At 47.0% G+C, this 14,743-nt stretch overlaps 1 protein-coding gene across 3 annotated transcripts in view; it reads right to left on the bottom strand.

Annotated features, from left to right (window-relative positions):
* HCN4 (hyperpolarization activated cyclic nucleotide gated potassium channel 4) overlaps window positions 1-14,743 on the bottom strand; it is a 137,083-nt gene that overhangs the window by 27,345 nt on the left and 94,995 nt on the right. For all 3 annotated transcript variants that reach the window (XM_065077113.1, XM_065077112.1, XM_021300777.2), the window contains 2 exons: window positions 12,899-13,060; window positions 3,289-3,507 (listed from right to left, as the gene is read on the bottom strand). In XM_065077113.1, coding sequence (XP_064933185.1) covers window positions 3,289-3,507; window positions 12,899-13,060 — 381 coding nt within the window. The remainder of the gene's footprint in view (window positions 1-3,288; window positions 3,508-12,898; window positions 13,061-14,743) is intronic.

The raw sequence follows: 14,743 nt of genomic DNA, 5'->3' as shown, positions 1-14,743 counted from the left end.
TAGGAAACACTCTTTCTCTCTCGTGAGCCAGAGTTACTGCAGGTTGTAGGGTAATTTTGCAGTCAATTATGAACTTATATGTTATGACTTGAGATAATCCAAGAATAGCTGCGAAGGGCCCTGAGCCTCTGCTCTTGCTTCTGGACCTCCTCCCCCAGCACCCTGCACTCTGGCACTCACCGGACTCTACAGTAAGATAACCCAACCCGCTAACCTGGCACAAAACTAACTCGGAAGAAGGAAACAGTGCAGTAAAGGTCTGAGGAGTATGAAAGGTGGTGCACAAGAGTGAAGAACAGCAGCAGGGAGCACTGGGTGAGAACAGATCCGTGAGGCTTCCCCTCCACTCAGAGCTGTCAGATCAATTCAGTTATAACACGGAACTGCACAACGTGACTTTGGGAAATTTTTCTATTTGAATCCTTGTAGTAATATCGACTCACATGTAAGCAATAGAAACGAGTCTTGGGTGCAAAGATATTTCAGAGTTAGACACCAGACCGAGGTTAAGAGAGAAGAGTCAGGTCCTGATCCTGCCGTTGACTCTCTCTGTGAGCACGGGCAAGTAATGTAGAGCATAACACACTCAGTAATGCAAGATGGGACAGACAGGTCCCTCCTCACTTTGCCTCTGGGACTGGAAATAAAACAGTCACTTCAGAGTACTAGATCTAAAGAGCTGTTCTGATTCAGAGCTTTTTAAGTGAGGCTCAGAGACAGACTGACACGACGGCTGTGCCACTGACAGTGCCTGAGCTGGTGTGAATGCTCTGAGCCACATGGGACCCTCCACTCATACTCAGAAAGCTTAGCACTATGCTGTCTCGGAGGGTGCAACTTCTCTCTCCAAATTCTCCAGGCCTCCTTCCACCCCACCGATCCTACACAGCTTCCCTGTCTTGTAAAAACCAGCAGAGCATGGAGTCAGCTGCTACAGGAGGAGATCTGGAGAGGACAGGGATTGAATCTCCAAGTGTTCAATAAATCCACCTCCGAGCGAGACAAGCCTGCTGCTGAAGCCAACAGACAATACATCTTGGCTTTTATTCCTCTTCCCAAAAGCCCTGTTTGTACAAGTGAAGAACAAGTTGGTTTGGCAGAGATCTGGACAATCCGAGACTTCACCACAAACTTACTCACGAAGCTCGTCCTGACGGTTACACAAAGCAAAGCCTCTCAGTACAGTTCCTGCCCGGGTATTTTGTTATTTCTGCTATTCCTCTCACTCCCCGCTGTCTCCCCTTTCTTTGGCTGCTCCCAGAACAGCTGCTAAAGTCTCTGTAGCCTGAGCCTCTGCTGAGCCCCGTTTGCAGCCCAAAGCTGTACTCAGCAGAGGTCTCTAAACTACTGTCTGCTTCTACCAATCGACCTCCAAACTTGTTGAGATTCTTTGCTTATAATATGCTTCAACAGACACATTGTCCCCTGAGGACCGAACTAAATTGAGTTGCAGGGCTGCAAATCACAAAGCAGCCTCATTTTAATCATGGCTATTCAAGTGCTAAGGAATGCAGAGAGTAAATACATATTTGTTTTGAGACCATCATTTGTCCCATTTGCAAGAGGAATATGAACGTACTCAATCCCTGAGGCTTTATTCCTAGGAGAATACCTTGGGAAATGAACCTCCGATAACACTACAGATGAAATACACCCTTTGTTAAACCCTCTACCCGCTGCTTTTGACACAAAGCTTTTCTCCTGGATCTGTTAACCCTCTCACTCACATCTCCACATTCTAAGGAGGCTTTAACATTTCATGCTTCTGCCACCCCTGCCGCAGTCCCTGCTGGCTACCGGTGACTGATTTCCCTGAGCACTGACTGGAGTCCAACTTCCAGGGTCAAGTTCTGCCCTTGTCAGGGGACCTGGTTTGGGAAAAAAATCACCGTGTCCAGTCCTGCAGATGTAAACTTGGCTGCAGCTCGGCTGACCAGGTGGCTGGATGTGCAAATCAAGTCCTTGACTTCTCTGCCGCTTCAAACACATTTGAATAAGGGCTCTGCACACACAGATTTGATCAGCTTGCGTTCCTAGTGCTGCAGTGTCCTTCTCTTTGGCATGTCTTGCTCTCAATTAGCATTAGTCCAGCCAGTGTGTTACACAGTGGTAAAACTCTATACAAAGCCCAAGGCTCCAGTTGCATCCCAGTCCTCCACTCTTCTTCTCCCGTGCTTCTTCCATCTGTTATCTTTAGCTGTGGTTTGAGATCTTCCCTATTCTCAAAGCGTGATTCCACCTCTGATTTTTCACTCACTGGCCTACTGCAAGGTCCTTCTGCAGCTCAGCGGTGTCATCTCCACGTCTCAAACCTGTTCCTAGGCCATCTAACAAATCCTTTCTCCCATCTTCCCACCTCCAAACTTAAAATTCATCTAGCCACAGTTTACCCACTTGAACAGCTACTCTTTCACCTAACTGCACCTGGTAGAATCAGAACAGGGCTAGCACCTAATTCTTCCTCTTCTTAACCTTCAGATCAAATGCAGGCCTACAGGTTGAACCAGAGGTTGAAGACAGAAGTTTTTGCCTGCCTGTGTCCTAGAGCGAAAAGTATAACCGCACCAGCAGCCCCTTTGCTTGAGATAACTAAATGTCATTGAGCACACAGCAACACACTGACGGTACGGAAAGAGGGAAGGAATCGATGCAGTTCCAGGAGTTCCTCCTTATTGGCTGAATCATGGTGACTGACCCTGTTTGCCCCTTAGCATAGTATAAATTCACAGCATCGCCTTGAACCCACGACCACCAGTTCCTGGCGCTGCAGTGGTAACCTGATCAGTTGTGACATTTCTGTCTGTGCCCTACATTATGTAATTCAACAACCATGCAATTAATTTGATAGCTACCTGGGGAACCTGTTCAGTGCTCCTGAGCTTTGATCTGTGCTTTGGAGTTTGTTACGTAGTCTCACTCACGAGCACCAAAGTAAATAATCTGGATGGTTTTAAAGAAAGTACTTGCTAAACAAAAGCTGCACATTCTGGAACGTTCACTTGGGATTTGAAACAAGATCTCGGAAAGTAAAAAGTGCTTTACAATTTTAGATACCAGTGTCATTGATAAAGTTGATCTAAAAAGACAGCTTGCCCTATTATTATTAATCTAATCTTGCATCTACTTCCTCCTAAGGGTCTGCTTGGGTGAATGGATGGGTATGAATTCCCAATAAACAAAGACACGGCACCTTTGGCCTCTTGCATGGGTCACTCACAGCTCCGGCTTCCTCCAGCCAGTGTATAAACCACGCCAGCTCACAGAAGGGTTGCAAAGCCCAGTCCTTACCTTCTCCTGATACTGACGCCGCGAGGAGTCCAGCGACTGGATGAGGGCTGTGGCGTGGCCAATGAACATGGCATAGCAGGTGGCGCCAACAATCATGCTCAGCATGGTGAGCCACACGTCGGACATGCCCATGGGCGCCTGCTGCCCGTACCCGATGCACAGCATGTGACTCATGGCCTTGAACAGCGCGTAGGAATACTGCTTCCCCCAGGAGTCGTTCTGGAGAGGCAGACAGACAGACAGACAGACAAAGCTTTAGCAGTGGGACAAGACATTCTCCAAGCTGAACACATTTCAGAAAAAGAATACCTAACATGAGACCCAAAACTCCATGTTTAAGGCATCTCTATATCTTAAACATGCAATTCATTTCTTTGATGGCTTGTAAGGGCTGGGCACCCTCGGTTTAAAAACAAAAAACTCAAATTTAGCCAACTGACATCAACTGACTTTGGCCAGGGTTTCTGCAGATTCCATGTACTCTTTCCAGCAAAACTTTCCAGAAAAGAAGCCAGCCAGTCTGACATACTGGTAACCTGCGATAAACTGAGATGATGCATTGGGGTGTTTTCAAAATGACCCACGTGTGGGAGAAGGAACTGAAGCAAATGATTACTCCCCTGGGAAATGGACTTGAAGGGAGCTGGCTGAGCAAGCTTGCCAGCAGCAAGATCTTAGAGTGGGGAAAATCACTCCCCAGCAATTTAAGAAATGGTCAGGATCTCTGGTCATTACCTGAAGAGATGGGAAGGGCAGAAAATTAAGAGGATAATGCCCAGACAGCAAGTTCTTCTCGGTGTTAAACAGGGTGGGCTTTTGGGTTTGTTTTTTTGCCTTTTTTTTTTTTTTTTTTTTTTCCAGGGAGCTGGGAAAACTACAAATGGTCTCATTTGAGAGACGCAACAATCCACTGTGAGAAGCCAGCTGAAGTCAATGGCTTCTTCTGGTCACCCTGTGCTCTCCCACTGCAACTATCACAAGATGCACCTCAGCAATTACATCATGGGATAGGGAGAAAAAACAGCATAAGTTTCATGATTATTCTGATTAGCCTGAGTTCATGGAACAGCCAAAGGTACATTTACTATCCTGTATTATATGCTGGTAAGTCCTTGCCACAAAATCTTGTAAAGTAAATGCACTGTCATCACACACTGCTGTTACAAGGTATGTGAAAAAATACCTCTGCGACAGTGACATCCATTGCAGCACATAACCTGTACATTCATCAGTCATCTTTCTGTTCCTAAGAAGGTGTTAACATTATGGATATAGCTGTGCAGATACATATACCACGGCAACTTAGAAGGTCATGGTACAGAACGTCTGGTTTGTGGCTTGTCAGACAGACAACACGCTTGTGAGCTCCACTCAGAGAGATGCAGCAGCCCCAGCACCAGTGACTGGTCATGCTGTGAGCTCTGGAGTTTACTGGGCACCTCCTTGGAGGGATCTAGTCACAATCAGGTGGATGGCTGATGACCTCTCTGCAAACAGTGTCACTAATGTTGATGGAAAATTTCAGTAAATTTACAAGTAGTAAAGAGAAACTGTTGCTGTTTGTGAGCCGTGGCAAAGAGCTGGAACCTCTGGAGGGTGTTAATGCTCGGTTAGGAGATAAGCACATGGATAAAGACGGAATAGCGTTACTCTGGCCATATTCGGTTACATTATGCAAGACAGGCCTGATTCATGCTGTAACGAGAAGGGCAAAGCAACAGAAGTGACAAGGAAGCAGACACAGGAGAAGCGGCACATTCACAGCCCCAGTAGAGACTGGTCCCCGCTGGCGCCAGCCTGTCTGGGCTCACCTCCCCAACAAAGCAGGCACCTGTTCCCCTCCTGCACTGGAAAAAACTACCCTTGATCAACAGACAAGAGACAATGTGGCCATTGGTGTCTATTCTTGGTTATGCAGTTGTCTTGTGTGTGAGGAGCTGCAGCTCAAATTGGAGACAGCTACGGGTGAGGGCAAAGAGCATTTGCCCTTCGCTGCCTGTACAGGGCAGTAGGAAGGATCCGACCACAGGGGCTGCCCAAGGTGTAAGCACCAAAGCAGCAAATCTGTTTGCTCCTCAGCCTCACCCAGGGCTGTATGTGGCTCCCAGAGACCTGGCCAACGAAGCAGGGGGGGGCTATTTTTCCACCATCCAGGTTCTGTGTAACATTGCAGACCAACTTCTGATTTCGGAAGGCATCAAGCAGCCCACACACCTTACACAGGCATCCCTGCATCTTCACTGTTAATACTTCCAGGAGACACAGTCCCTTTCCCTCAGCCCTGTGGTACTTGCAGTCACAAAGCCAATGCGTCTGGCACTTACAGAACAGCAAATGCTGTGAACTCCATGGCTTTAGCCCATCTCTTGTCCATGTGAAGCAGGGAAGTCATCATCCTGAGACAACAGGCACCAGTAGTCACTCCTGACCAACCTTGGCTTAAAATGATGCATCACCCATAAAGGTGGGCAGCGCATTCACAGCTTTACTGGGGCAGTGTCCTGTCCCATCCTTTCCTTGCAAAATTAATTTCTTTCCCATGCAGGCGCTTCTCAAAGGCCACTGCAGAAATGCTGCTGCCTTCAGAGTTCAGTGTGGCAGCAGTTAAATAGGGCAGCGCATCTCCATAACAGAATGGAGAACAGCGATAAAAGAAATACCAAGGTGAAATTCAAAAGGGAATTTGGGGAGACAGAACAAGAATAGCTAAGCTGGAATCTGATATATCAGGAAACTGGCTGCCAGAGTCTTTAATGGCCACAAATGATCAGAGCTTAAGAGGAGCATATGGTATCAGGCAGGTTCAAGTTTTAGAAGCCATTTTTCCAGCAACTTGCTGTTTAGGAGGAGGCTTGCCAGTGTTTTGTAGGAACTAGTCATCCAAAACCACGACGTCCAACATGACTGTGCCTCCATAGCCTGCAGAAACACTCCTGGCTCCCTGGGAACTCTGTACTTAGGAGTCACAACCCCAATGCCATCAGCAGCAGAGCTCCCCGGGAGGACAGCCTGCTTCGTGCCAGACCCAGAGTGCTGAGTAATGACAGATCGAGGGGCGAGAGCTGGAGCAAAACACAGAGCGTTTAAAAACATCCTGAGCAATGCGGTCTGCTGGGAGAAGAGAGCAAGGACTGCTGCAAGAGAGGCACTTCCATAAGGGGAAACCTTTCCAAGCAAGCACCTTTAGGACACAAACTCTGAGCTCTTTGAGCATCTGTAAAGAGCACTGGATCCTCATGGTACAGTCTATGGGATGACTCTTTGCTTACAGGTCTCAGTATATCTGTAGTTTTTAGGCCTGCTCTGCACTCTTGTTTCCCACAGAATAAGCAGGCAGGGTCAGAATGCAGTACTTTAAGCCAGACCAGTAGAAGTGGTTCCAAATGTACTGCGGACACCAGTTTAATGGCATCACAGTGCCTTATCCTGATACAGCTTGTTTCCCTAAGAGCCATACTCCTATACTCAACATATGCCAGTCCCCACAATGGGAGGGTTGTACTTTTTCATATACACTGGAGTGGCCAAAATGGTCCATTAGGGTAGGTAAATAAGGCCTTAAACTGCAGAAAGAAAATAACTCCGTGTTAACCAGACCTCAAAGCAAGCTAAAATGCAGCTACAGATCTGTGCTTGAACACAGTCAAGAGGGATGTTATTTCAGCCACATCTCAGGCACTAAGAGCATTTGCAAAAGGGAGTTAAAGCCACTTTGAAGTGGTTTCTCACACCAGCTTGTTTTTAACATCCACACTGGCAGGACTATAAGGGTTTCTCTGGGATTAGTGTCTGGACTGTAATGCCTCTGTTCAGATCCATCCTTGAATACTCAGAGACATGTTCCTGGAACTCTTCAAAGGTAATGTTCTGCAGGACTTTACAGAAGCACCTAAAGAAACAGTACCGTGTCTTATAGGATATTCTGGGTCTGATGTGTATGTGAGTGCACCTGGTTGAACCCTCACAGGAGAAGACTAGACAGAGAGGAGTAAGGACACAGAGAAGTACTGGCAAATTCTTGAGGTAGGGGCACAATGGGCACAATGTTATGTCTGATTTATGCCACTAACATTTCACAGTATTAAGGAGCTGTCTGTATTGAAAGGCTATATTTCAGTCTTGTGAACTCCAACGTTTGTGGGAACAGTGACTTATCTGGCCAGAAGTTGTTTCTAGAGGTTTGCTGCTGCACACCACTCACATCAAGCTGTGAAATAAGGCCTCTGAACATCACTGCCCTTCTGTGGACAACACTGTAGCTGCTGGGCAGGGAAAACAGACCTTCCCATCCAGTTTAGAGGAAGGGAATAGGGGGACAAGAAATTGAGATGATGGGTCAGACTTCACATCGGACAGAACCTGCCTGTTCTGGGCTTATTTCAAAGAAGAGCTTTGTACAGCCTTCATCTACCAGAAGAGAAGATTTCTCAGGTCTCTGAGTACACCAGTATGTTTTAATTGCCCCAGTCAGCCCATGCCCCCATGGCTCCTGGAGCTCCATTTCAGCTCAGGCCTGGGCATCCAGGCCTAGCTTGAGCTGGCTGTACCGCTGCCCAGCCTTCAGCCCTGAACATCTGTTTAACTCTGTTTCCAGCCTTGCCTCTGATCCCATCTCCTGCTGCTTCCACCTGGACTCCGTGGGAGGACTGAGCCATAGTCGGTGAGGGCACTGCCTGTGCAAGGGCCACCCTTGGCTCCTGGCTCATTTCCTATTGTGAAGCAGCCCTACTAGATTTTGTAAAACATGAGAATCTACTACACAACTTCCAACTTGAAGTATTCTGTGATATGGCTGCTGGGTGAGGATATGAGGGATCTGAATGACCAGAAGCTTGGGGGGTGGTTAGGAATCACATGGGAGATCTGAATTCCACAACACACGCTGCATCAGTTTCTCTTCCTCCTTTCTACCAGCAACACCACAAGAATGTGTTGGGTGGCAGGGAGGGGGGTATAAGCTTCAAAGGAAAGCTTCTCTCCCTCTTTGGGTAGAAGTTAAGATAATTAGTATTTCCTATGCAAGGTCGCTGCATTTGACATGGGGATATTTGCCTTCCCTGCAGGGTTTATCAGTTCAGCACAATACCCAAGGGAGGGAGCCACGTGTTTCCAGCAGCTTTTGGGTCTCAGGAGAGCTCAGATTCTTTTGATGAGAAGCTGCCAGGAAAGGGTCTTGGGGAGATGCTCTGCAGCTGACTCACTAGCGTTTCTCTTTTTAATAATGTGCCCTGTAGGGAAGCTAATGCTGAAGCCCATGAGATTGAGGCTGAGCAATTAATACTGAAAACATCCTTCCCTACCATTTCAGAGCCAGCTCAGAAAGAAGTCCTACAGAGACTCCTTTGACAATTGCTAAAGAGGAAACACAGAGCATGTAGAAAACACCAAGATGAATTGGACCCGGGGATTTATCGAGCCCCTGATATGATTTTGGCAACAGCAGACCCTTCACAGGTCCCCTGGAAGAAGATCAAACCTTTAGCAAGGAGATGAGAGGTGATGAATCTTCTTTCCCTGCTGCATCGGAATCAGAGCTGGTTTTATGAACTGCCAAGTGGCTGGGTGGGAAACTCCGGAGCAGTGGAAAAGCAGCACCAGGATACTCAAGGAGAAAACCTCCAAAGCATTTGGCACCTCACTCTCAGCTCCCCTTGGCTGTAGCAGCTCCAGAACATTCCTTTCTTTCCTACAGTGGTTCCATCCCAGCTTTTTGGCTCCTGTGTGCAATTAGGGCAGTCATGCACCAAGGACATTTATCTCCTCGAAGCTGTGACCAGGTCAGTACAGAATGTCCCCAAATCCAGCCTACTGACTCCGTCACAGACAGATGCCACCCTGGCCTCCCGACCCTGTCCATCACAGCTCTCCAACAGAGACACAGAAACTACCAGCAAGATCTTGGCACCAAAGTCTGAGAACAGCCCAAACCACCGTTTTATTCTTGTTTCCTGACTCAGTGGCCTCTAATATTACTTCGGTATAGACACTATGTAAGTTGTTGCACTAATCACGCCATCCACATCCATTGCTGGTCCCACTATAACATCTGGAAATCTTCTCAGGAGATTAGAGGACAGAGAAGAAACGATCTTATTCCAGAACTAATTATTCTCTTTGTTAAATATTCTAAAACCAAGCTATTTTGGGGCTGGCATATTCCTGTACAGCTTCTGGAGCTGAAGTGGGGCATATAATCATCTCTCAAGTTCTTCATCCCAGTTTCATGAGGCCCCATTTCTGAGACAGTCACTGAGATAATACACATATTTTTTTTCCCACTTTTATTAAGTGGAAAAAGTGAAGGTGATTTAGCTGCAGAGGAGAAGCAGAAAAAAATCACACAAGGCAAGTTTAATTCCCAGCTTCACAGGCTCTCAAGGCTGGAAGACAATTACTGCAGCATGAGTCTTTGCCTGGTAAAGCTCTGCTCTGGATAGAAACTTCCTACTCTGCCTGTCCTGAAGACTCTGCTGAGCCCTCCTGCCTGTGGGATGCATCTTTACCCTGACTTTATTTCTCTGCCACCTTTCAAGAAAGTACCTGGGTGTCCTGGTTTTGTTAAAAACAAGTTTCTCTTTCAGTTAATTTTGCCTGTCAGCTAAAGCTTCATATTAACTGCATTTTCCTGGAGAACCAGACACATGTTTTGGTAAACCTAGCAATGGAATGCAAACTTATTGATAAGCAGGGATGGACATCTCGTGAGAGGGGTGACGAGAAACAAGTGAGCAAGAAACTGACCAACTGTGTATAACATCCCATTCACGTGAATACTTCATATAAAGTGGGAGATCACGAGGATCTCGTCCCTTTTGCCCTTTTTCCCTTCTGCTTATGGCTGACATTAGGAGAGGACCTTGTGAACTGAGTCCCAGTGAACTGAGGCCTAGTGAGAGACTGAATCCAGCTCCGGTTGGCTGCAGAGTCTAATCCAGGACTTTGGTTGCCGGCTCTGCAGTTGCTGAGACTTTCAAGATTGGTTTTGTATATTTTGTATTATTTTCTCTATTCTTATTAGTAGCATTAGTAAAACATCTTTAATTTTTTCCAACTCTCTTCACTCTGTCCTTCTTTTCCTCCCAATCGCCTCTCCTTAGTGGAAAGGGGGGAGAGGGAGGGGGAAGTGGCGGGGGGGGGAGGGAGAGGGGGTTAACAATACATCTGCCAGGGTTTTATTGTCACCCCGCAATCTTAACCCTCGACACTGGGGAAGGAGAACAACTCTCAGAGCCCCTTTATCTGACTCGCCTGGAATCACACTGAACTGAGCTGGGAACGAACCCAGCTGCTGTGCTTTCAGTCAGTGCTCCAGCCATGCGATTATTCTTCCCCCGGTCACGTGTGTCCGCCATTGCTGGTTCTGTGAAGGTTCTTCATGCACCAGTTACCAGTAGACCTGGTTGTTTTGACTCTTCATGTCACTCTGCAGTTTGTGTTGCAGCTTCCATCCAAGTGTGTAACTCTGCAATCCTGGCTTTCACCTCTTCCCCCAGGGTCAGATGGGAAAAGCAAAAGAAGTTGTTGCCATCAGACAGGAGCCTCCACCCCAGTGTTAAGGTATAGGAAACACGACCCAAACCAGCTGCTCCAAAGCTGTCCTGCAAGGCCACCATGGCCAAGCCACTTCATGGGATGAGGATGATTTCTGTCTGCACCTCTGAGCTCTCCAGGACGAAAAGCTCTATGTCCTTTTGAATCCGAATAGCACAAGCACAATGGTGCCCTGATCTTCCATTGCTCCTGCCATACAAATAATAAAAAGGCAGCATGGGGGAAGATAAGGCAGCTGCTACATGGGTTGTTCTTCTGCTGTAGATAAATGAAGGACTCTAGTCTCCAGAACTGTCAGTCTGGCGCCTTTCAACAGCAGACACTGAACGATTATTGCAGAGGGAAGAAATGAATAAATAAACACCAAACAGATGACTTTCTCGTGGATGCTCACTCTTCTCAGGCATGGGCACCATGAGCCCACAGCTCTGCATGTGGGAGGCATGGGAAGCTGGCAGTTCTTTTATACATTTTACGTTTGTTCTGTTCTGCCCAAGTGCCTGATTATATATTTCTTTTAAGAAGAAATTGGCTGGGGGAATCCGGAGGTTAAGAGCTGCAATAAGAGGCAATTTTTTAAGCTTTGTCAGTTTTTGCTGCCTAATCAACTGGACATTGTCCCTTTGAATAAAAGATCCTGAATTCTCAGCGAGATGGCTGAAAGGTACCGTGAACTCCCCGTGCATTTACCATATGGTACAAATCTCCCTCACAGTAAATAGCAGAGTGAGCAGCACAGCTTGGGAAGTTATTGGGAAGTCTGGCAAAGGGAGGTTGAACTGTGGCTTGGCAGAATGTTTCATCCCACTCTAATGGAATATTGTGCAGCTCCCTGGGGTGAAGTGTGGGTGATCCACCCTTCAATTTTCCTTGGGATCAGCAATGGGAAATACAGATCAGAGCCAGCCATGGCTCTAGGACCCCCTGTGCCTCCTGCCTTTGGCTCAGGATGCCCAGACCCCAGAAGAAAAGCTTCCATTCTTGCTCTTTGCTGTCTCCTGCCAGGAGAGGGAGCCTGGCTCCTGCCTTCTGCTTTAGGCAGGCTCTCATGGGGCTGGTTCCTGCTCTGTGTCCCTGAGACTGTCTCATTGCACAGACTGCCTAAAAGGAGCCTCCATGCCCACAAAATGTTCCTTGGCATGAGCTAGCAACCAGAAAAAGGATCCTTCCTACGCCAGGTCCCTAGCATTTGAAACGTGGTACTCCATGGAAATCCAGACCAACACATACAAGATTTGGAGAAATTGTCTGTGGCAAGGTAAGGAAACTTGGTGACTGTGAGAGAACATCAAGGTGAATACCTTGAATTTGAATTCAAGGTTTTGTGACTGTGAGAGAACATCAAGGTGAATACCTTGAATTTGAATCCAAGATATTCTTTAAAGAATGCTATGAAGTAGCCAAATTATTAAAAAGAAGCCTTATAAATTTTGAGCTGCAGAAAATATCTCATACCATCTGTGGACGGGAACCCCTGCATGAACCCTGACTGGGTGCTGAAGAGGTACTGTTTTGGAACAAAGCAGTTCTTTAATTCTCTTCTCACTAATGTAAAATCTACACGACGTATTTGAATGGTGGTCTTTCCAAATGATCTTAATGTTACAAACGTACCTGCTGCCTCCTAGGGGTTGCCCTGGCTTTTCAGCCTCTGCCTGTGGAAAGTCCTAGTGCTTTTTTGTATCTTTCAATCTAATTTTTTGTGGTTATCTTATTTCCTTTTAATGCTATTAAAGCTTAAGTGATGTACACTCCTTACAGTTTTCACTCATTTTTTGCCAAACCAAGAACCTCTAAGGTAGCTGTTCCTGGCTGAGGCAGAGGCATGAATCAGAGGAAGAAAACCCAGGCACGTTGGGTCCAGACTGATACAAAACTTATCCATACAATTGTGGGTGGTGTGGCAGAATATGTACTGGGATCCCACCTGAACACACTGCTGGAGAGTGGAGAAATACCCTAAAAGGACATGGGTTTAGATAGGAAGCTGGAGGGTGCCACGTCAGCGCTGGGAGGTCAATGCCATGATCGAGGGCCTCGGTTTAGGCCAGGCACTTACCACCATGCGGTTGAGGGACACCCAGCAGTCGTCGGGGAAGTCCTGCAGCATGGGCACGAGGAACTGGAGGCAGCCGTCCCAGTGACACAACAGCAGCATCATCCCGATCAGGTTCACGATCCGCACCACCGCGCTGGCCAGATCATAGGTCATGTGGAAGATCTGCAGGGGCCAAGAGGGAGCGGATTAGATGGCAGGTCCCCAAACGACCAACCCAACATAATTAAATGCAGTATCAGGGTCAAGAACCTTGCTAAAGTAGCAGAAAAGGCTGCATCAGCTCAGCTCAGGTCAATCACAGCATGCAAGCAGAACCAGCTGAAAAACAGATTAAAAACCAAAACACAAAATCATAGTCATTCATCCTTTCTGCCCTTTGATTTTGCCTGCTAATTTATATTAAAAGCTCTGTAACTAATTTTATAAAATAAGTTGGTTGCAAATATTTCTGGAACACCATCCACTCCTCAGAAATAAACTCTATCATTACATCTTTTTAACTGCAATGCCCTTCTTTGATTTCTGCTCTTGCTGAATGTGTGCTAGGCGCTGACCCATGGTGGAAGCTGTCTTTGTACTGCATGGCAGATGCAGTCCCTGCAAATATCAAACGCAAGAAAGAATGGCCTCAAACTCAGCAGAGACTTCTAGAAGAGGATCTGAATCAACCATTTTCTTGTTTTTCTTGTATTCTGCAGCTATATCACTTCCAGTCTTATGTGCAGGTGTGCAAGGAAAAGAGAAACATGGCAGAGCTGTAAACAGTTCTTAGCAAAGAAACCCAGAAACCTGGAAACAGGCAGGTGCAACCACATCTCTGCAGTTAGTTCTCTAATGCAAACGGAGTTTATGGCCATGTTGTCCATAGTACTGGCCATAGCAGGGCACACTGAGAAATCCAGGTGACCTATTATCAAAGCGGCACATACAATGAAGAATTAACTTGATGGACACTTATTTTTTTCCCTATGGGTAGTGTGTTTTGGAGTTTTGGGGGTGCTTTTTATGGCCAGCTTTGTGATGATAGCTAGACACACAGGGCATGCCGGCGACTGCTCTACTGCACCACATATTGACCCAGGGTTGGATTTCCCTTCTGTACAACATGCCACAGTGAGGAGAGCTGGGCTCTGGTGAGTGTGGTTCAGCACAGAGCCCACCTTCTGGCCTCTTTTGCCATTAACACAGTTCATGAAGAGAAGAGACCTTCAACCCGTCGCTGGGCAACGGTCTGGATCCACTAAGGACCAGTCCTCATAGTGTGCTGGCTTCCAGCTAAAGAAGTTGACTGTACCACTCTGAAAACAGAGACCCCAAACACATCTGGCATCCTCTCCCACATGGTGCTGTGTCACCATGGCAATTTGTGACAGAGATGCGACGGACAGAGGCCTATTAGGCATGTCCCAGCTCTGCCAATGTGCCCTGCCCTAGAGCTTCACCTGAAGAAACGTTAATCACATCTCCCCACATGCAATCCTGCTGTTTCTGGGAGAGGAGGAGTGAAATATTTGGAGTGTTGTGTGTGAATGAAGCGGAATGAGCTCAGCCTTCTCGGGAGGCACATCCAGCCTGGCTGGTTTGCAGCCCAGCCTGCAGTCTGGTGACACAACATTCTGGTTGGACTGAATGGAAGGGAACAAAAAGCAGAGGAATGGGAGGAAGTAAACAAGAGCACTATGAAGCAGATGAGGTTGCATGTCCCAGCTCTCTTCCTGCATTAACTATCCACTCTTCGGATGGAAAATAAACCTGTAAACAAAACTCTCTTATGGGGCACCAGGCAGTGGGTCAAAAGGCACAGAGTCACTGACACAGGCTTAGAGAAGATAGCGGTTTGCTGCA

Source organism: Columba livia, chromosome 11, assembly GCF_036013475.1.
Source record: "Columba livia isolate bColLiv1 breed racing homer chromosome 11, bColLiv1.pat.W.v2, whole genome shotgun sequence".
Classification (NCBI taxonomy): Eukaryota; Metazoa; Chordata; class Aves; order Columbiformes; family Columbidae; genus Columba; species Columba livia.
The sequence above is the reverse complement of the archived record's forward strand: the minus strand, read 5'-3'. Positions and strand labels throughout refer to the sequence as shown.